At 34.3% G+C, this 23,877-nt stretch overlaps 1 protein-coding gene and 1 long non-coding RNA gene across 2 annotated transcripts; one reads left to right on the top strand and one right to left on the bottom strand.

The window, feature by feature from the left end:
• Positions 1 to 11,135: 11,135 nt before the first annotated feature.
• Positions 11,136 to 21,064, bottom strand: LOC134235243 (macrophage migration inhibitory factor homolog). Its single transcript, XM_062717376.1, has 3 exons — positions 20,957 to 21,064; positions 15,355 to 15,521; positions 11,136 to 11,284 (listed from the first exon to the last, which is right to left on the bottom strand). Exons 1-3 carry the CDS (start codon positions 21,062 to 21,064, stop codon positions 11,218 to 11,220), a joined length of 342 nt encoding a protein of 113 aa, XP_062573360.1. The 3' UTR covers positions 11,136 to 11,217.
• Positions 21,065 to 22,480: 1,416 nt separating this feature from the next.
• LOC134235242 (uncharacterized) lies at positions 22,481 to 23,877 on the top strand. Its single transcript, XR_009985360.1, has 3 exons — positions 22,481 to 22,686; positions 23,021 to 23,270; positions 23,744 to 23,877. It is a non-coding gene; the product is annotated as an uncharacterized LOC134235242 (long non-coding RNA).

Below are 23,877 nucleotides of genomic sequence, written 5' to 3'. Positions count from 1 at the left end.
TATCAATCATCTTTAGCAATACATAATTACGTCAATCTGATTCAAGGCAGATGCGCGACTTCCTGCGCAGTGGCGCGAAATTTCGAATTAGGTCTGTCGTCCTTAAAGCTTATAACATTTTAAACATTTTTTGCTCAACAACTATTCAGAAATTCTTTTTTGTTTTTGAGCTATTAGCAAAAGAAATATTTAGGGGCCAACCCTTCAACTCCCTAATGGGGACGTTTAGCAAAAAATGAAAGGGTGCATATTATTCAGGACATTATTTTGAACATCTTTTGTTCAATATTGCTTATCAAAATATTTCTCCCTTTCGAGATGTAAAGCATCAAAGATTTAGCATTCTGGCCCGTTTTGGCCCCTAATTATGTACCATACGACATAAAAACCATAATATATAGTTGAAGATTGTTGAGATAAACATCTTTGCTTCAGTAATGTATTACAAAATATTAACTGATAAAGAGTTATCGAAAAAAGACTTTTGGCCCCTCTCGGCCCCTAATTTGAGTGCCCAGCCCCTTTTTCTGGATCTCATCTTAAAGATCTTAAGATTTTGAACATTTTTTGTTCAATAACTATTCAGAAATTCTTTTTCGTTTTTGAGCTATTAGCAAAAGAAATATTTAGGGGCCAACCCTTCAACTCCTTAATGGGTACGTTTAGCAAAAAATAAAAGAGTGCATATTATTCAGGACATTATTTTGAACATCTTTTGTTCAATATTGCTTATCAAAATATTTCTCCCTTTCGAGATATAAAGCATCAAAGATTTAGCATTCTGGCCCCTTGTGGCCCCTAACTTTGTACCATACGACATGAATATCATAATATATAGTTGTAGATTGTTAAGCTTAACATTTTTTGTTCAGTAATATATACCAAAATATTGATTGTTAAAGAGTTATCGATTAAAGACTTCTGGCCCCTTTTTGCCCTTAATGTGATGAGTCAGCGCTTTTTTCTTGGTATAATATGAAAGATCTCGATGTTCTGCACAAATTATGTTCAGTATGTTTTAACAAAATATTTATACTTTAAAAGATATGATACGAAACGTCTCAAAAAATCGGTCATGATTCGTGTCCTAAATTTTGACCCCTACCGAGCTCCCATACTAGGCACTTCCGGAAAATATCCTGACCCAGGTGCAATATGGCAGCATGTCCTCTATCATCACTAAAAATTTCAGCTTTCTAGCTTGAGCCGTTTTTGAGTTCCATCACAGACAAGGAGGTCCTCTAAATTTCGATCAAAGGGCGATAACTCCCGACCGGAAGTGAATTTCAAAAAAATGATTTGCCGGAATTAACTTCAGATGACAACGCATCGACCATGAAAATTTGAAGCAAATCGATCGAGCCATCTCCGAGAAATCTTCTGCACAAATTTTGTAAGAAGAAAAAAGAATAAAAATAATAATAATAAAGGTAAAAAAGAAACCGAAGAATAATAGAAGGGTCTTCCGCTGAAGACGGAAGACCCTAACTAGACGAGCTTGTTGCAAAGCAACAAATAAGTCTTCCGTCTAATTCTGAAGACGATGATATCGAGATTGATAGACATTTACGGTTATGTGTGCAAAAAACGAGCCATTTACAAATACTTCCGGCTTGACCGGAAGTGACGGTATTTTAACCACTTTAAATGATCTCTGCCTCTGCTATTTATTATTTTGAACAACTTCCCTTCTATGATGCATAACAAATTGTCAACACTTTTTGAGATATCACATAAAACGTTTTGGCCCCTCTAGATCCTTTATTTTAGGGGCCAGCCCTTTTTCTTGGATATCATTTGAAAGATCGTGCAATTCTACACTTCTTTTGTTCTACATGTTTTAACAAAATATTTCTAGGTAAGAAGTTATCGTAGAAAAGGTGTTAAAAATTTTGAAATTCTTGGTAGGACTATTTTCGGGCCATAGCGAGCGCCGACGTGCTGCACTTCCGGAGAAAAAGATTGGTGTATGTCACATCAGTACATGTTGCTCTATCATCGCTGAAAATTTCATGCTTCTGTGTTAAGTGCTTTCTGAGAAAACTGCCGGACAAAGTGACCCTCTGAAAATCACTAAATCGCAAAAATCTCAAAACCGGAAGTGACGTCATCAAATCAAAAAATTATATATCAGATTTGCTTGATGTTCTATTAGTCCTGAAAGTTTCATGAAAATCGATCGAGCCGTTTCCAAGAAATCGCGTGCACAAAATCGGTAAGAAAAAAAAACAATAATAATAAAAATAGTGGAAAAGAAACCTAAGAATAACAGTAAGGTCTTCCGCTGAAGACGGAAGACCTTAATAATAATAGGGAAAAAGAAACCGAACGAAAACAATAAGGTCTTCCGTTGGAGACGGAAGACCTTAATAACTAGAAACTCTTGTTGCTACAGCAACAAAGAAGGTCTTCCGTTCTCCTCTATTTATCTGTAAGAAGGATATTTTTCTATTTAAGTAAAAAAAACAGACAAATAAAAAATAGACAAAATGCAAAAAAAAAAAAATCCTCCAGCTGGGCTCGATCCCAAAACCATTAGTGTGAAAGTCGGACACGCTAACCACTGAGCCACCAAATTCCACAACATTTAAGGTATTTTGTAAGCTTATCATTTTAAGGTTGAAGGAAATAGTTTCAAAGTGAAAGAAATAGTTTCGTAGTAAAGTCCCGGTCAAATTTCTTTAAAAATTGAGATATTGGCTGTTTGACGTGATATTGTATGTAGGAAAATGATTAGAATAATTATGGGACACATTTGCAGTGAAGCAATGACACTTAGCATATACAGAGTTGTAAAAGCGAAAGTAACACACGTGGTCAGTTGCAGAGGAAATTCCAAATCCCGGAAAAACAGTGAATGAGTCATGGGCATTTTTTCAACACCATATCGTATCAAGCGGGGTACTCAGTAACTGCAATTAACCTATCTCAATTGCGTGGAAATTTAATTGATATGAAAAATCGTCATTTCCGAGTTTCAGCCGATTCATATTTAAATCTAAATAAAATTAAAATAAATTCCATACACCTAAGAAGGCAAGAATACTTGGTATTAAAATGTCGTAATGGAGCAGAAGAATCGAATGATATTAACAATAATTGCAGAAATAGCCAATACGAGTTTGAATTAATTTTTATGCTAAGCAATAACTTAATTTCAGACAGAAAAAAAAGTACAGATTTTGCCGATATTAACTAGAATTTCAAAATACTTCAGAGACTCACCTTAAAACTCTCAGAACACTTTCTTTCAGGTCTCTTCTTTCTTTTATTACGAATCTTATGCCGATATTTCGTTTCGTTTGACTTGTAGACATTTTCTCTAAGTTGGTATTGATTGTTTTGTTTTTTTTTTAGAGAAGGGAGGGGATATTTTATAAGGATTTGTTAGAGTAAGAGTTTCAAATACCTCCACGACTGTAAGCTTGATTGTGACCTTTGGGTCAATGGGGCCAAAGAACAAGGTCATTTATCAAGGTCAAAGGTCAAGGTCATCAAAGAGAGAGAGAGAGAGAGAGAAAGAGAGAGGTAAACTTGAGATAAACACTTGAAGCTGAATCTAGAAAAAGGTAATGAATATTTCTTTATTACTTTTTGAGTAAGGGTCAAAGGTCTCATTTTGAGGTTTCTCTAGACATTTGCAGTCTGAATAACATGTCCCAAAATCATTTCAAATACTCTTTTTATAAAAGATATTTATGGGATAGTAAGAAACTCAATTTATGCAGTTTTTCTCTCATAACCGGAAGTCGTCGTTTTTGTTTCCAATGGGACTGACATATTTCAAAACTATTAGTAAGAAGCTATAAGGTAATACTAATTAAGAAAGATTCCATAAAGAAAAGTTTAAAATTTTGATTTATTTGATCACTTCCTGTGACAACCGGAAGTGACGGTGGATGATCTTAAACTCAAAGGATTTGTCTACTCATCAAGGTCTACCACCCCTAGTAGTTTGGTGTCTTAATCTCTTACCGTTAACGAGATCTAGTAATGATAACTTCTGATTTTGAGGACGGGAAGTCTCGCGACTGGAAGTGATTTTTACTGAGATATTAGACATTACTGTAGACATTTGCAGTCTGAATAACATATCCAAAAATCATTACAAATACTTTAACTATAAAAAGTATTTATGGGAAAGAAAAATATTCAAATTATATAGTTTTTCTCTTTTAACCGGAAGTTGTCGATTTTGTTTCCGGTGATACTATCATATTTCAAAACTGCAAGTAAGATGCTAAAATGTGATGCAAAAAAGTTTCATAAAAGAAAAGTTGAAATTTTTGATTTTTTGATCACTTCCTGTGACAACCGGAAGTGACGGCGGATGATCTTATCCCCAATGGTTTTGTTTACTTATCAAGATCTACCACTCCTTAAAGTTTGGTGTCTTAATCTCTTACCGTTTACGAGATCTAGCTATGATAGCTTCTCATTTTGAGGACAGGAAATCACGCGACCGGAAGTGAATTTTACAAAGATATTTGACGTTGCTGTAAACATTTGCAGTTTAAATAACATATCCAAAAATCACTACAAATACTCTATCTATAAAAAATATATATGGGAAAGAAAAAATACTCAAAATATGCAGTTTTTCTCTTATAACCGGAAGTTGTCGTTTTTGTTTCCGGTGAAACTGACATATTTGGAAACTACAAATAAGATGCTATAATGTGATGTAAAAAAAGTTTCAATAAAGAAAAGTAGAAATTTTCGATTTTTTTGATCACTTCCTGTGACAACCGGAAGTGACGGCGGACGATCTTAACCCAAATGGGCTCGCCTACTTATTAAGATCTATTACTCATATAAGTTTGGTGTCTTCATCTCTTACCGTTTCTGAGATATGACTGGGATAAAATCTTTTTGAAAAAAGCGGAAATCGGACAAAACTGACGACCGGAAGTGAATTTTGAAAAAATGAAAAAAACGCCTGAGCGTATTTTTATTCTCTATCATCCCTGAAAATTTCAGGAAAATCCGTCCAGCCATCTCTGAGAAATCCGATTTACAAGAAAAGGGGAAAAAAAAATAATAATAAAAAGAAACAGTAGAATCACTATAAGGTCTTCCGTCTGAAACGGAAGACCTTAATTACAAATTGTCGCCTAGGTTCATGTCAAAATATGGCGGACGCAAAATAATTCCTGAATTTTCCTCTTTAACTCGAGCATTCCTGCATTGGACAGGTCTGATGCTTGATATGAGATGATAAACCCTGTGTAAACTTTCTTAGTTTAGCGGAATCATGAACATTTTCGGCGTGATGAATGGATTGTTTACAGTAGCGATGGGGCCACCGCGCAGCTGCGAGCGGATCCAAGGATTTATGAATGAATTAAAAAAGATGGAAATAGAGTTCGATTTCTTTTATTTTATTTAATGACATTATTCATATGCAAGTAAAAGATATACAAGAAAATGCGAGATGCTAATAAATGCAGCTGACAATCTTTATTTTCTCAAGATAAATTTTTTTTTTAATGAAATAATTATAAATTCTACAGACAAAACATAGGAAGAATGAATGATTGCAAATTATCAGATGACATAAGGGGAACTAAATTTTTTTATGAATGAAACTTTTAAAACGTTACTTGTAAGTTGTATATGTTATATCTGCGAATTCTACCTGGCTGCGCGCTTCCAAGGGGGGGGGGGGGCTGTCTTGAATATAGACTTGTAAATTACCATTATTTTGTAGATAGAATTAAGCCTTATCATTTTCTTAACTTTAAGAAGAGTGCCTTGTTATATAAATGTCATGGTCATTTTATGTAGAATGTAAAACATTAAAGCGGAATGAGCATCCATTTCAATAAATGAGAAAGGTGGGGGCTAGGTTTCTTACAGTTTTCAAAAAAAAAAAATGGGGGCGGGGTATAAGATGCACACACACATGACATATGTTTCATACATTTTATTTGCTAAAACCTCGACTCTGCGGAACCAGAGAAGGTTTTCTACAGGTCCATTCCCCATCACACGGGGAAGACCTAACCTGCACAATGGCACCATGTGTATTACCCGCGCAGCCTATTTATAAGAAAATGAAATGAATATTTTTTAGTGTTTAAGAAAACGTTGAACCTACGCTTGCGAAAGTTCTAAGACATTCAAAGATATTTAATTTCTTCTTTATCAAATCAAGAAACTGGTTATACGTTAAATCAGCAAATAGGGGCCTTTACTTATGCCATGAATATCACAGAAAAAGATAGAAAGAAAGACAAAGAAATTTAAAAAATCGACTTTTAATTCCCTTTTTCGCGACGACCGGAAGAATTGACGACGGACAAAATGTTGTTCGACACATCTTCAAGTCATGATCTATGATATCCGACACAGTAAACTTTCATATCTTAAGCTGTTCGGGAGAAATGGACCGGACAAAGGTCATTTCCAGAAGTTGGTCAATACGAAAATAGTAAGAATACTAGAAACTCTTGTTGCTACAGCAACAAATAAGGTCTTCCGTTCTTCTCTATTTTTCTATAAGAAGGATATTTTTCTATTTAAAAAAAAAGACAGAATGCAAAAAAGAAGAATCCTTGATCTAGGCTCGATCCCAAAACCAGAATGAAAGTCTGACACGCTAACCACTGAGCCATCGAGTTCGTCAACAAAAAAGGTTTTTTGTAAACTTATCATTTTAAGGTTGAAGGAAGTAGTTTCGTAGTACTCATTCTATAAAATATATTTATGGGATAGTATAATACTCAATTAATAAAGTTTTTCTCTCATAACCGGAAGTTGGTGTTTTTGTTTCTTTTGGGACGGACATATATCGGAACAACAATTAAGATGCAATAGTGTGATGCCAAGAAGTATTCCTAAAAGAAAAGTTAAAATTCATGATTTCTTTGATCACTTCCTGTGACGACAGGAAGTGACGGCAGACAATCTTATCTTAATTGTTTTTGCCAACTCATCAAGATTAACCACTTTATTAAGTTTGGTGTCTTAATCTCTCAAAGTTTACGAGATCTAGCTATGATAACTTCTCATTTTGAGGACAAGAAATCACGCGACCGGAAGTGAGTTTTGCAAAAATTTCTTGACGAAAATGTAGACAGTTGCAGTCTGAATAGCATATCCAAAACTCATTACAAATGCTTCATAAATAAATGATATTTATTGGAAAGAAAAATACTGAAAATATGCAGTTTTTCTCTTATAACCGGAAGTTGTCTCTTTTTGTTTCCAGTGGTACTGAAATAATTGAAAACAACAAATAAAATGCTCTAATGTAAGGATAAAACAGTTTCATAAAAGAAAAGTTGAAAATTTCGATTTTTTGGATCACTTCCTGTGACGACCGGAAGTGACGGCGGACGATCTTATCACAACTAATTTTGCCTACCTATCAAGATCTATCACTCTAGATAGGTTTGGTGTCTTTATCTTTTACCGTTTACAAGATCTAGCTATGATAACTTCTCATTTTGGAGGACCAGAAATCACGCGACCGGAAGTAAATTTTACAAAGATATTTGACGTTACTGTAGACATTTGCAGTCTAAATAACATATCCAAAAACCATTTCAAATACATTACGCATAAAAAATATTTATGGGAGAGAAAAATACTGAAAATATGCAGTTTTTCTCTTATAACCGGAAGTTGTCGTTTTTGTTTCCGGTGAGACTGATATATTTCGAAACTACAAACAAGATGCTATAACGTGATGCAAAAAAGTTTCAAAAAAGAAAAAGTTGAAAATTTCGATTTCTTTGATCACTTCCTGTGACGACCGGAAGTGACGGCGCACGATGTTAACCTTAATAATAAGAAACAGAGTAAAAACAATATGTTCCCCAACCAAAAAAATAATAATAAAAAGAAACAGTAGAATCACTATAAGGTCTTCCGTCTGAAACGGAAGACCTTAATAATAAGAAACAGAGTAAAAACAATATGTTCCCCAACTTCGTTTGGGGAACATAACTAAGGTTTTATACCTTTTCATATGCTATAGGCGCGATTATTTTACAAACATTCTGATTGTACACACAAGTACTCCGAAGCTGAAATTAAAAGATATGTGTGTTTGTAAATGTAAAAAAAACTGCCTTCGTGAAAAAAATCAATAGATCCGTACCGATCATGGTATGTTATTAGCAGATCTATTCTCGTATTCATATGAAGCAGAATTTGTTCAAAATCTTATACGTTTAAAGAAGAAAACACTTGCTGTGGCTTTCAACTCTACACTTATATCGACAACGTATTGTCAATTAACAATTAAGTGTTATGTCGACACAATTTATCCAGATGAGCTTTAAATTAAAGAGTCTGACACTTCTGTTTCATATTTAAATAATATAATAGAAAAAGAGGTTACGGTAATTTAACAACGGAGCTTTAAGAAAAATGTGATCAGATGACTTCAACTTTTCAATAATCAACTTACCTTATTTATGCAGCAATATATCCTGATCACCTGCAAACGGGCTTTATAGATCTCAGTTGATTCGATAAGCAAGAGCATCTAAAACGATGTACATGTAAGTTACTGACAAACAAGTTGATAAATCAAGAATATCAGCTGTCATCATTTCGTGAATTCTATTCATCCATTAACTTAATTGACAATAACTTGCCTCTTTTTTTAAAATTCGTTCGTACATGGAGCATGCTTTTGCATATCGACTGGGAGACATAACTCCAATATTTAGGTTATTGGGGTATATTGTTACTTTATAAGGGAAGCTAACAATTAAAGTGAAAGTCATCATGTTTATTATGAAGCTTTGGTGTTAGATTACCCCTAATGTCTTCTTCTAGTAAAATGTCCAACCTGAAAAAAAATATGAGACAGACTCTGTGGTATCCTTAATTTCAAAACTTCAAGCTCTCTGTGATATAGCGTGTCAACCTATGAATGGAAATTACCTTTGTTCATCGATAATACGCCGTCGATATATCTAAATGAAAGCCACATCAAGTTTTTCTTTTTCTCATATGCATGCATAAGATTTTGAATAAATTCTGCTTCATATCATTACAAAAATAGGTCTACTAACGAGCTAATTCAGAAAATCTAGAGGGGGGGGGGGTCAAAAGGGGACACTTTAAGAGGGGCGGGTGGGCCATAGAGAATTATGTTATATAATTCATTACTTTTGACCCCCCTTCTAGATTTTCTGAATTAGCTCGTTAGTAGATCAATTTTTGTAATGATATGAAGCAGAATTTATTCAAAATCTTATGCATGAGAATCATTACAAAGCTCAAAAGCTTCATAGGATATCGACCAGAATTCTATATGCTGAAAAAATGTATGAATTTCCGACCTTGACCTTTTGACCTCAAAACCAAGATGTTTTCTTTTGCCAATAGAAATATGTTATGTTATGTAAAATTTCACTTCTAAGATATAGCAAAGGTATGATATTTTTACAGATGGATGACAGACAGACTCTGAAAGCAGGGGACAATAATGGGAGGCAATACTGGTACCCATGGGAATTCTCTCAGCTTTTTGGAAGAGATTATCTCCAAAAACTAAATAGATATTGTCAATCAGAAACTCAGGCATCTTTTTGTCCTCTCTTTCGCTGAAAGTAGGAGTTATAATTTCAGTCTGACTGGCTACATGTGAATGTAATCTTTGAGTAAGATGTGAACCTCCATTATTGTCCCCCGCTTGAAAAGTGGGGGATATTAATTTGGGTTTGTCCGTCCGTCCGTCTGTCCGTCCGTCCGTCCGTCCGTCCGTCCGTCTTTCTGTCTGTCTGTAACGCTTTCGTTTCCACACGATATCTCGAGAACCCTTTGAGCTTTTGCAATGAAATTTAGCATAGCAACTCCCTATTGACTAAAGAAGACCCCTATTGATTTTGAGGTCAAAAGGTCAAAGGTAAAGGTCTTAATTAAGCATATTCTGTCTGTTAAAACACTTTCGTTTCCACACGATATCTCTAGAACCATTTGAGCTATCGCAATGAAATTTTACATAACAACTCCCTGTGGCCTAAAGAAGACCCCTATTGATTTTGAGGTCAAAAGGTCAAAGTTCAAGGTCGTAAATTTATACATTCTGTCTGTGTGTAACACTATCATTTCCGGGCGATATTTCAAGAAGATTTTGAGCTTATGCAATGTAATTTTATACCAAAACTCCCTAGGACGTCTCTCGCCCCTCTCAAAGTGCCCCGCCCCGTTTGTTTTATTAGTATTTATAGTATTACATGTCGCTATTTTTAGCGCAGGGGCATGAGGAGAGTTATTGCGTATAAAACAGGTTCTTGGCGGACTTTATGTTCTTATTACATCTATTATAACTGTTTAATAAAGGCTAAATAAATCAAACACCATGGATTGTGTAAAATTTTGAGAATACCGAACATGAAAACATGAATATATACATGTATGTGACTTCAGTTCTGCATATACCTCACTCCGAGCAAAGCGACTCCGTGGTCTAGTGGTTATGTCTCTCGCTTCAACTGTGAGAGGTCCCAGGATCGAATCTCGGTCGAACCTTTCTTTCTTTTTTTTTTTAAATACTTTTTTTTTTACTAAATGATAGTATTCAGCATGTGAAATGAAAAATTTATGAGGTTATAAAATCATCATTACAGTGTGATAAATATTCCATATAAAAAAATCTTCTATACACATAATAAAGAATAAGCAATCAAATCTTTATATGCATATTGACATACATGTATTTTATTTCCTTCAGTATACATGTATACATTTAATAATTCTACAAATTCAGTCAGGGGGAGTCGACTTTTTCCCTAAGCGGGGGACACGAATTCTCTGAATTAGCTTGTTTACATTAAAATATTATTGACCTGATATAAATTATGCACTTTTTCTGTCAATGTTGTTGAACTTGCAATAATGGCCTTGAGATAATATTATGCCATGTGTTCTCACAAATAATCTTCCTTTGAAGTTAAATCATTCAATAATCATGCTACGTAGCTACCATATAAACAGTTCCAAAGTTAATTTGCAGACAAAATTTGTCAATGCAGAAATAAACATCCATAGACATTAACCCCCCCCCCCCAAAAAAAAAGTGTTATGTTTTAAAAACAATCTGAGGGACTTCCATAAAAATACAAAAGAGTAAGGAAATTTAAAATGTTCATTTTTTATTGAATTAATGGCATCTAAATATGGCACTTAGCAGATCATAATCATTTGATCAAGTCAGTATCTTCACTATTTGTGTTGTCAAAGCACAATTACTCCTCATCCAAAGGTTTTTCCTTTAAATGAAATATCTTCTCCTCTCTCATTTGTAAAGTTGATGAAAAACCTGTAGTTATAGTAGATAAAGCAATTTCAGTGTAACGATGCAGAAGTTGATCCTCTTCCATTTATATTATTGAACTTTAAATATTCAGTCATGGCTGGTTTTGTACATAGTAATTAAAATTCTTCATACACTGCAACAATTTCATGTAATTTAAGAGTACACATCGAATTTCATATCGATTTGATTTGTACCTCAAACAAGGTGTGTTTGTGAAACATTGATGCCCCCGTATGGAAACATAGCGAAGATTAAACTTTTCTTATATGCAAATTAAATATGTTGATACCAAAAGTAAGGTCCTATCATAAGAAATATAATTGTATAATATGAAAGTCTTAGCACCACCTGTTTTGAAAGGTAGGTCAAACTCCAGGGTCAAGGTCAAAGGTCAAAGTTATTGGTTTTGAAAGAAAAGGTCCTGTCACAATAATTACATATGTAAAGTATGAAAGCCCCAACCCTAACCGTTCAAAAGTTATGGCCAAAACTTTTGTAGAAAAGCGGTAGATTTCTGAATTAAATCGGTAGGTGGGAGATGAAGTGAAAAAGCGGTAGACTCCAGCCTGAATCGGTAGAGTTAACATGTTTGCGCCAAGGTTATAAAGTCTTCTAAAAATAAGTCAAACTCCAAGGTCAAGTTTAGCTGCAGATCTGTAGTTCTCTGAAAAAGTACATATTGACAGATGGGGAGCTACAGTGCCACCCATTGAAAAACTGTATGTTTATTTTGCACAAAAAGTGCGCTGTTTCTCGATTTATTTCTCCATGTTTCTAAACTTTCATCTAAAAATATTACTAACCGTGTATTCCTTACATATTCTTTCACTGTTTTCGCAACAAAACATTCATTATAATTGTTGTTACTAACCCTCTTGGCCCTGAAATCGAGATCATCGAAAATTTGGTCTGTTTCTACCGCATTTTGGTTTGCAAGATAATTCAGTTCAACGCACTTTGTGCAGATGTCAACTACGAGAACACTTCATAAAGGATTAAGGATATTTTTTAAAAATCTATCTTTTTCGCGATTGAGGTAAGACTTTTTGTGCACAATAAATGCACAGTTTTTTCAATGGGTGGCACTATAGTTCTCCAGTCTGTCAATATTTTTTCGGAGAGAGCGCTACAGATCTGCAGCTAAATCAAGTTCAAAGGGTCAAAGTTGTTGATATCAAATGAAAGATCTTGTCACAAGGATTGCATATGTGAAGTATACAAGCCCTAGTCCTTACTGTTCAAGAGTTATGGCCGAGCCTTAAGTGTTTTAACAAGAGGCCCTCATGCCTTATAGGTCACGTGAGTATCATGTAACAACTTTCCAACAATTGAATTTGGTTTATGTTTTAAACCAGAGGCCATGAAATTCACAATTTTGAAAGAGGCACCAATACTTATCATGATAATAAATTTAGCAAGCTACTCTATTTATATAATACCAGAGGTAGATCACAGTAACAAAGAGAAAATTCACTTCCACTTTATAACCAGTAGTGCACCCTGCCCTATAGGAATCACTGAACCTGGGGCCAAATTTTTGGAATTATTATCATAAATTTTATTTCATCATATATGGTTGATTAATACCAAAGAGCAGATTTCAAAGCATTATTTATTTACAGACTATGTAGCCCTCCCCCCTTTTACCTCTGACCCAGGGGGCATGGAATTAACCATTTTGCTGGATGCGCCTCTCTTCATCATAAATAAATATACTTGGATCATTGGCATGATACCAGGAGCAACGGAATTTTTTTTCAAAGAATTAATATGTAAGACTCCAAAGTGCAATGGTGAGACCAAAGTCCGATGGTCTTGCCAAACCCCGATAGTTTCTTGAGATCACAGTCGCATGGTGCGGAGGAACAATCAACATTTATGACGTCAAATATGCCCGACGCTATGCCATTGGCTATGCCAAATTGTCCAGCATTAAAAATACATTGATTCAGTATTGGTCTCGTGTACATACAATTTTAATTATTTCGCTGATTGTTTTCACCCACTAGACGCATTAATTAGGGTTAATTATTGCACACCACTCGACTGATAAGGGTTAGTCCTTGAACACTGTTGGATTGATAATGTGTTCTTGGAATCCACCAGAGAGAATTTAGGGTTAGCCTAGTTCTCGACTTATTTGGATTAGTCCAGCATCCGAGAAATTTAACTTATAGTTGCTTAATATTATACATTTTCCGACTGATTAGGGTTAGTCTCGCACCTATATCCAAAAGATGAGGGTTAATCTTTGCATTTAATATTTATTTGTATTTATTTTAAAGAATACGTTGGCATGACACGGCATTGCTTTTTTGCGAAGTAGTACTCTGACGTACGTTAATTGTTTTCCACACCATCGAACTTTGGCGTGTCAAACCAAAGGGTTTTGACGCAGACCATCAGACTTTGGCGTGACCATCGGACTTTGGAGTCCCACCGCACTTTGAAGACCTACTATTATTTTCACTATATAATCAAAAGAGCCCCCTTTCACCAAATAGCAAAACCCCTGACACAGGGGCCATGAAATTCACAAATTTGGTTGAGGCAGTCTTGTTCATTATAAATATATACTAAGCTAATTTATTTAATACCCAGGAGCAGAGGAAAAGATTTTTGAAGAATTAATGCATTTTCACTATATAATCAACCCCGCCCTAACCCCTGACCCTGGGGCCATAAATTCCCAATTTTGGAAGAAGCACTTTTGCTCATTATAACTTTGTATTTAGTTTATTTAATACCCAGGAGCAGAGAAGAAGATTTTCAAAGATATAATACATGTTCACTACATAATCTATATGGCCCCGCCCTAGCACTAGAACCCCTGACCCTGCGGTCATGAATTTCACGATTTTGGTAGAGGACTCAATGCTCATTACTTTCATGCTTACTTTTACACAGTTTGACTGCTTGAAGTCCACCAATAAAGAAAAAGATTTTTAAAGATTTCATTAATTTTAGTGGTTTTGGCTCCACCCCTCAGGCCGCAGGAGGTGGGGACCATAAAATTCACAATTTGAGTTCCCCTTCACCCATAAATGCTGTATACCAAATTCGGTTGAAATTGGTTAAATGGTTTCAGAGAAGAAGCTGAAAATGTTAAAATGTTAATACACGACGCAAGGCGACAGACAAAACGGATAACAATAGGTCATCTTAGTGATTCAAGTGACCTAAAAAGTACCTATATCTCCAATGTCAAGGTCAAATTTGTTGGTATAAGATGGAAGATATTTCCAAAAAAATATATATATGTGAAATATGACAGTTGTACGTTGTTTTTGTCCTAAGAATTACACATTTTAAATATGAACCTCGTAGCTTCACTAATTCAAAAGTTATGGGCAAGGTTAAAGTATTTGCAGACAGACAAGACAACAAGAGGCCCATGGGCCACATTGCTCACCCTAGAAACTTTGACCATGCTATTCTCAACCAGAATTCCACCTTGTAATACCTATTGTGACCTCACAAGACCCCACGGGTCATAATTTGGACAATTTAAAATCTACACTACCCCAGGATGCTTCCACATAAGTTTCAGCTTTTCTGGCCGAGTAGTTCTTGAGATGAAGATTTTTAAAGATTTCCCTATATACTTCTATATAAAACGTTGATTCCCAATTGTGGCCCCGCCCAACCCCCGGGGTTCATGATTTGAACAATTTAGAATCTACTCTACCCCAGGATGCTTCCACATCAGTTTCAGCTTTTCTGGCCCAGTGGTTCTTGAGAAGAAGATTTTTAAAGATTTTTCCTCTATATTTTTAAGTAAAAGTTTGATTCTCTAGATTGCCGGCCCCGCCCAACCCCCAGGGGTCATGATTTGAACAATTTAGAATCTACACTACCCCAGGATGCTTCCAAATAAGTTTCAGCTTTTCTAGCCCAGTGGTTCTTGAGAAGACAGCTAGACGGACAGTCAGTTAGACAGACGCCGGACAAAATGTGATCAGAAAAGCTCACTTGAGCCTTCGGCTCAGGTGAGCTAATATGTATCTTCGAATCTTTTATTACGGGGGCATAAAAATTACAGCATTGAATGTACCATTGTAACTCTTTTTTACCTGTCCTTTGGGATGTTGAGTGTTCTTTCCACAAAGTCAGTAATATTTACAGCATGTTCTTTAATTTTTGCCCCATCTGTGATGTTTCTCAACTCTATACTTGCACATAGATCAGAAGAATTTCCAACACTCATCATCTGGTCAGCATTTACTCGCACAACAACTAACTACAAACAATGTAAGTTTTACTAAATAAAAGAAAATATGATTTTTTAATACACCCGTAAATGAAGTTTCGGGGATCAAGACCCTTCATTGGATACCAAAAACTTAGACCCTTTGGCCCTGTCCTTGGAGTTTGACCTACGTTTTAAAATTTTTAACCTTGGTCATTAATTTTGAATGGTTAGGGCTATTGCTTCCATTATTCACTTATGTATTCTTTGTGGCAAAACCTTTCATTGGATATCAATTTTCCTCAAAATAATCAGCCAATGTTAACAATAGTACACCAAAGGCAGAAAAGTATCTGCAATAATGTAGCCCTCTTCGACTTTTTAAATCTTATAATTCTGGACAGATCCTCCCCCACCCCCCACCCCCAAAAAAACGGAGAGGGCTACTTTACTGCAGCTAGCACAAAATGTACACCAATGGTGCTACTGTTAACATTTTTGAGTTACCTACCAATAAAACTCATTCAGAGTATATATATGGATCCATTGGTAGCATACCAACGGTACAAATTGTTATCATTGGCAAACAGGTGATGGTACGACTAGAAATTTTCTGAACACACCCTTGGTTGGTGTCTTTGGGACAGAAGAACTTGAGGAAGGAATGTTGTGGGTACGCCAGAAATGTTTAATATAATATTGTTATTGAACATTGAGAAAATGAAAGTACATACCCGGTAATGTAAATCCTAACCAGCATTCTAATGATTTTTTTCCAGTCTGGATTCTGCTTTCCCTATTTTTTTGCACCCGACCCTCAAGTTTTTTTAAGCTTTGGAAAAAAATCTGGAATTGCAGTAATGAAGGCGTTTATGCATAAAATTATCACGCAAGCCAATCGATTGATCATCGTCATGAAATTGAAAAAATCTTACAGTTATTTCTTATATTAACATGCTTTGCCCTGCTTCTGTCTTGCTGTTTGTCCCACCCTGCACGTGATTTTTTTTGAACCGCGCCAATACATTGATGGGGAAATAAAGTACATTTACAATTTGTAATTTTATCTCATACAAAGACATTGGTAATGTAAATATATCTATATATGTATTCAAGTGATACTTATGATACTATATGTTTTAAATATGGACTTTCATAAAATACCACTTGAGTTATGCATCAAAAGAAAAATTTAATTTAGAAAGAAAATATTGACGTATGATATGTTTAATTTGGTTTTGTATTAGTTCATATCCAAAATAAAAAAAAAAAAAAAAATTTTCCTACCTACCTACCCAATTTTTTTTCAGGCTGGTAGCAGGAAACAACTACTATTGTTTTTGGGCTAAGTTCGAAACTATAAATGGTCTTGGGATGAGAAAGACAATTACTGTTACTTGAGCATGTGATGATGTGTAGCTAGAGACAGTAGAGCAGAGACATGTGATAGATCTTTTATATGTCTCTGATTAGAGTTAAGCACTTAACAGTGCTTGAATAAAAGTTGAATTGTAGCTGCAGAACTGTAGGGTTATGGTTTTCTGTAGAACTGTTGGGTTATGGTTTTCTATAGAACTGTAGGGTTATAGTATTCTATATTTGTCTTTGACCATAACCCTACAGATCCCTTAATGCAAAAAAATGTGTAATTTACGGCGCATGATATTTTGCGCACTATTTTGGAGTATTTCTCCAACTTCCAACATTGGTAAATCATCTACCTCTCCCTTCATAATTCTAGACACATTTTTAAATAAATCGGTATATTTTATACACCTCCGAACCCTTTATAGTCATCTCTACAACACTCACTTGATTTACAATTTTCTGCAATCCCTCAGAGAATTCAAATCAAGCCAGTTTATCGCCTGTAAAGGCAACTACCCAGTATACAGGGTTGAGAGGAAGATAAAATATACAAATTGGTAAAAGAATGTGTCTGGAATTATGGGACGAAAGGTAGGTAATTTACCAAACTTGGAAAGTGGAGAAATTCTCCAAATCAGTGCACAAAAAATCTTACGCCGTAAATATGCAAATTGTTTGCATTATGGGATCTGTAGCATTATGGTCAAAGGCTAATATATAAAACCATAACGCTACAGTTCTCGGCTACTTGAATTGCTAATATATTTATGGTTTTGCTAAAGGTCAACATACACAAAAATTTATTTTTACAGTAACAATACCTTCAAAACTATGTAGTTTATTAAGTAAAAATTTTTACATTAATTCATTTATAATTGCTTAATAGATAGAAAGTATCACTTGATAACAAATACTTATTATATTTATCGAGAAAAAATCTTTAATTAAAGTACTGTGAGTACTGAAAGACGGTGGCATGAATGATTTTGTTTGTTTAATGTCCCTTTCGAGAATAAAATTTTGAACAGTGAGGGGTATTTTTCTGGCTAGCAATTACTGTGACACGGGATCTCAATCTGAACTAAGGGCCGATCTCCAAGTCCCGCAGTGGAAGTAGAACCCGCGGCGAAAGGATGGACTCCTTCAGGTCGTGACTCCAGAGCAAATCCACTATGTACATCAAATGGCGACTGGCATTAAATAAGATAAAATGTTGTAAGAATTTGTAAAATGATATGGAAATTATAAAAGTTTATTTCAATTTTTCACAATAAATGTACATGTACAATGTATTTTAATATATGAATTTATATTTGTGTACTAAAGAGTAAAGTGTTATGAATTCTCACTGTGATCTAAAATTTTCACTACTCTTAAGTAAAATTTTTCATCAAAAAACATAGCAAACTTCAAATAGATATATGCGCAAATAAACAAATTATGAGATTTTATATGCGCTGTGTCGCCTTACGATAATTGGGTGATAATGTCAAAGTTTGTAAAGCAGCGTCAGGTTTCCTCTTTGTTAAAATCAAGTTGGATAACTCCCACTTAAATTAAGGAATTTCATTGATGCACATAGTTGAGTTTCCCTTAATTCTTCAAATAACAGTCAGGAACCAATCTCGCGCACAAATGGGACCTTGTGAAGATTTATTAGTATTAATGTTATGGACAATATTTTTACTATCATTCAACTAAATAGGCAACATGGATCTTAGATATTGGCTTACAACACTGACAGCGTCTTACTATTAATAGCTCTTTGTTCTACCCGTGGATTTGATTAAAACGATTTCGCGAAGAAAAATGAACCGTTCTCCAGTACGTAGTAACGTCATCGAACGTCGCCATTTTTCGTCTGTTGTATTTACCACTTTCCCATTTCGGATCTTGGTAAACTGCCTAAAATCAAGCAAATGCCCTTAAATTTTCCAATAGACGACACAATAGATAGTGAATGACAATAGGATAATGTTTACCAAAATCTATTTAATACGTTTATTTTCGAAATAATACCCGTATATTATTTAAAAAACGTTTTTTTAGCAAGCGTATACGTACATTAAAGCATGTTAATGAAATACTAATATTTGCCTATATCTTATCAAAAGAATACAGATACACTAAAATATGATAAATAAATATTCAGTACTAGCTAAAAATTTATCTCACGGCGCCCATTATTTTTCGAGAAAAACGCTTTGTCTACGATTTTAACAGACAACTCTCGTATACTGCTCGAAAAAAAAAAAGAGAAAGAAAAATACAGAATAACAAATTATTTTTCTGCCTCTTTTTTCTGTCGTCTCAAGTCACGGTCGGAGTCTGTGTATACATGTAATTAAATATGTAGCTCTCTCCAGAATGGGAGAGGATAGTACATTCTGGCCGTGGTTTGCGATGATGCTTATCTCATGCGTATACGTTATATTATAATATACAATGGCCCTGCAAGTCATTGCAAAATACATAGCTTTGTGAATACACGTAGAAGACTGACCAGTAAAATTCAGCCCACTAAAATCGCATGAAAATCCTAAAACTAGTAGTATTTTATGCCCAATTATCTGAATACCCTTTTCGTACACTTTTTAACGGGTAAATTTTATTAGAGGCAGGATAGAGTTTCTAAACAGGAATGGAATATATGGGTAACTTTTGTCCGATACAGTCTTTGTAATTATAGCTTTCACAAATTATTATCCGTAACCGTTAAGTCGTTTTTGTGTCCGAGATAATCAGGCAAAATCTTATTTTGTAAAAATAGAATAGTAAAAACTTTGCAAATTTTATGGCATCGTATATACATGTACCTCAAAACAACCCTTTTATTAACTGGTTAATTAAGATGTCGTGATCTTTTTTCTTCGTTCCTAAAATAGATGTATTCGGTTTTCTCATATAGCAATGTAAATAGATATTAGAAATTCAAACAATCAAAAGACTTAGTTAAATTCGATTATAAACTATTAAGTTTTATTGTATAAAAATTCCACAAAATAGTATTTAAGAAACAGCGTGTGTTGTTTAGCAATAATAATTATTTGATTTCGGAGTAAGAAAGTGAAACAATTATCTACAAATATTTTTCATCAAATATTCTAAATAAATATTATTGTAATTTTAAACTAACACAATGTGTGTACGAACTGACTTTTCGCACATGTGAGAAAAAAACAAAAAAATGTGTACAAATTGACTTCTGTAGTTTGCATACGAATATACGAGTCGGTTGGTGTACGAGTTACTTGTAGTCCGGCGTAATTCAATGAATATTCATAAGGCGAGAAATATTGATGACGGCAAATATCAGGAATTAGGTTTTGTGTCCATCAACGAAATGTCTTTGAAATAACTTGAAAGTATTTGTTAACTATGTACATTTTATTTTCAAACATCGAAACAAGTCTACTTTCATAATTTTGACTCTGCAAAAATCTCCGCTAGGGTCCCCGTGTGTTTACACTGTTGTTTATTCATAGCCCAGACCAGCAGCAATAGCCTGTGGCTTTATAAAGCCACCGTCTAAAAAATGCAAATATTTTTACAAAATACATCTTATTATATCCGTACTTTAGGTGAAAGAAATCACTGCAGAAATGAATATGTTTATCACCAAAGGGCAAGTTGGACTTTGATAGCCTCTGGAAAGCTGTTTTCCCTGTCTATTTTGCCTAAATGTTTAAGACTTGAAACCGAAAGTACAATCGCAAGTGGCAGATTTTATAGGGGTTTTGTCTTTAATATAAACACATCATGCTTTCAATAACAGCCTTTCATTAATTCCCATTTACGTCCAATTTGCCCTTCATTGATAAATATTTCTTCAAATTCTTTAAGTACACAGCATTAATTAAACAGGTGCATAAAAAATTATGCAAATTTTTGATATATCTTTTTTCCAAAAATATATATATATTTTAAAAATATATGTTTTCAAGTGATACTTTCTATTCGTTAATAAATGATATATTTATAGAATGTTTATGATTTAACTTAGTACCTCACGCAGTTTTTGGCATTATTGTCAGTATTGTCAATTGACGTAAAATAATGTTTTGAACATCTTGACCCTTAGCAAAAGCTCAAATAAGAATGAAAAAATGACAACATACATGTTCGGGTTTTCCCAATTCTTTTGAAATAAAAGCACAGGCTTGTTCAAGGAAATCCTTGGGAATTTTGTCTTTTGGCAAGTTGGTGTACACAACAAAAATCGGCATTCTGTCTCACTTTACCCGGTGTAAGTTATTGCCGCTTATATAATTTTTTTTACTCGTAATTAGATAATTCATCGTTTTCAGTTCAAGCATGATTACATAGTAAGGAATTATTTAAATTCTTATTTTTTATGATTCACTTTGTATATATCTTAAATATATATATCTGTCTATTTCTTTTTAAGTATTTTATTTTTAAAAATGATATAAGGGACAAATATGGTTGGAACATACTAATGACCTGATATACTAAATACCTGATATTGACCTGATTTAAAAAGATAATGTAAAATTATTGATTTAAACATCATATTTCATTTTTTTGGCGGAAAAGTATTTATGAGGATAGAAAATACTATTCTAAAATACCATTTTAGGTGACAATCTTAAAACTTTTTGCTCTATATCTCGGTATATCAAATATAATATTACCTCTGAAAATGACTGAAATTGTGAAGTCGCAATATGTAATCAGCATTCCAATGTTTAACTCAAGGCTGCACTACATTGAATAACAACGGAACATGTCATATGCTTTTAACTGATTGATAAGCAAATGCTAATTCATCAATATCATGAAAAGTTTGAAAAATCTTGACAAAGACTTCTCCGACATAGGTTCTACCATAATTCTAGTTCTCTTTGAATTTTAGATTTAAAAAAAAGTTAAATTCAGCGGTGTATTTCTAGACATGTGCAACTTCGTGTTGAAGCCACTTATACATGCATCATATGTACAATGAATGTGTTTTATTTCGTAAAATATGTAGAATATATATATTGATATTGAAACACAGTAACCTGTGTTTTCATTCTTTTTTTATACCTGCACTTTCTAAAGAAAGTTCGGGTATATTTTTGTTACTCGTGTCCGTCCGTCTGTCACACTTTTCTTCTCTGAACTCCTCCTACATTTTACACAGTAGCCTAATCACCTTTTGGGAGATGGGTGGTGGTGTCATGTAGATGTGCAGTAAAGTTTCGGAATTTTCAATTTACCCCGGGGTCAAATGGGGAACGAAAAACTACTTATTTAATGCAAAATGCCCCTTGTTCCCTGAACTCCTCCTAGATTTTACTCCTATTTTACAAGTAAGGGCACCACGTTTATTCAAAATTGGAAACCTGCAAATGAAATCAGGTAAATTACTATTCCTTTTGACAGTTTATACACTGTTTTTCCCGTCATTTCCCGATCGGGTGTGACCGGTCGGCAGGGGATGCTCACTCCTCCATGGCACCTGATCCCATCTCTGATGTTTGCTCTGCTCCTATTTTGTATTGTTTTATGGACTTTGATAATAAGTAGTGAATACTGTTCGTTACCCTTCATACACTCTCCACTATTAAGCTACCGGGTATTCATTTGGAGTGTTTAAAACAATAAGAGTTTGCTTGCACGGTGCGATTTGGCAATGGAGCGAATCAACTCTTCTACAAACGTTAATGTTCTAAGATAATACATGTGATCAAATCTGAACTGTGTTTGCTCAGCGGCGTACATTCCGTTTGTGGAATCCAGTTAAAACTACTCACTTACACATGTAGACCTTACCCTTTAGTCGATAACCCCTCTCTTATACGTATAACGTGTATGTGAATTTGGAAATCTTCCATGAAATCAGGTAATCCTTTTCTCTTTCCTTTTCTAAAATGAAAGTAGGTCATTGATTAAAATTAGATGTTTTAGTAAAAGGGAAATGGTATTTGAATGCCAAAATATTACCAAAGATATATTTCCCCCATTCTCCCATACAGCCAATATATCTCAGGGTCCCTATATACAGGCCCGTACAGTCATTTAATTTACATGTATCTATATCATGTATATTTATAGCCTGACTTACCAATATTAATAGCTTGATTTAGCTATTATATCGACTTTAATAAGTTATTCAGAATAGTTTGAATTAGCAATTTTATCACACTTTTTTTTTCTCAAATGTGTTATTTTTTTAGCAAAAAGTTTCGCAATGGTCCAGTGAAAACATTCTACTATGAACTCTTCTGAATACGGTAATGGGCGATTCATGTAAACATTGCATCTCCTTGAGGGAGATTGTCAGTGTAATCAGTTATCACCTGTGTACATGGAGTTTAGACCGACGTATTCTACATAGTTATTGTAAAACACTCTGTAGAGTGGCACATGCACTATTCCACAGCAGGAAATAGATACTGGTCAAAGAAACTTACAACAGTAGCGCAGGTCAGTGCAGTATACAAACAAAACACGAATGCAGGTTACATGCAATAAAATGTCAGTGAGATTCGTAGAGACTAAAAATTTTGGTCTGAGGTCTCTCCTATAGACGTCAAACCAAAATTTTAGTCTCGAGCTCTACGATATCTCACTGAGATTAAATCATTTGGCACTAAAGCACATTGTACAAGAATATTTAGCCATACATCAGTATACATATACATTGATACAATAGCCAATAAGGTACGTATAAGGTATATATGAGATAACCAGCACAAACACGTATCGTCATTCCTTAATTTGACGTTCATAAAAGAAATTGACAAAAGTTTTTAGTGACACTTATTTTAGTATTTAGGAATAAATTGTATAAGTTTTGAAAAAAAAATGTTAGAAAAGTACAGAAATATTCTGCTGGGACTTTTTTAAAATAAAATGTTTTACATTATAATATACATGTTCATAGTTTTTTTACACAGATGGATAAAAAACGGAGAGCAATACAATGCCAGTATTGTGAAAAAGAGCCTGCTGTCTTCTTTTGTGTTCCCTGCTCAGACGATATCTGCGAGGGCTGTAAAGTGTTCCACCTTAAAAGCAATGTATCCTCAGG

The sequence above is a fragment of the Saccostrea cucullata genome, unplaced genomic scaffold, assembly GCF_032062105.1.
Source record: "Saccostrea cucullata isolate Sc308-1 unplaced genomic scaffold, CSIRO_AGI_Scuc_v1 ctg3570, whole genome shotgun sequence".
In the NCBI taxonomy this organism is placed as follows: domain Eukaryota; kingdom Metazoa; phylum Mollusca; class Bivalvia; order Ostreida; family Ostreidae; genus Saccostrea; species Saccostrea cuccullata.
Note: the sequence above shows the minus strand (reverse complement) of the source record. Positions and strands in the feature narration are given on the sequence as shown.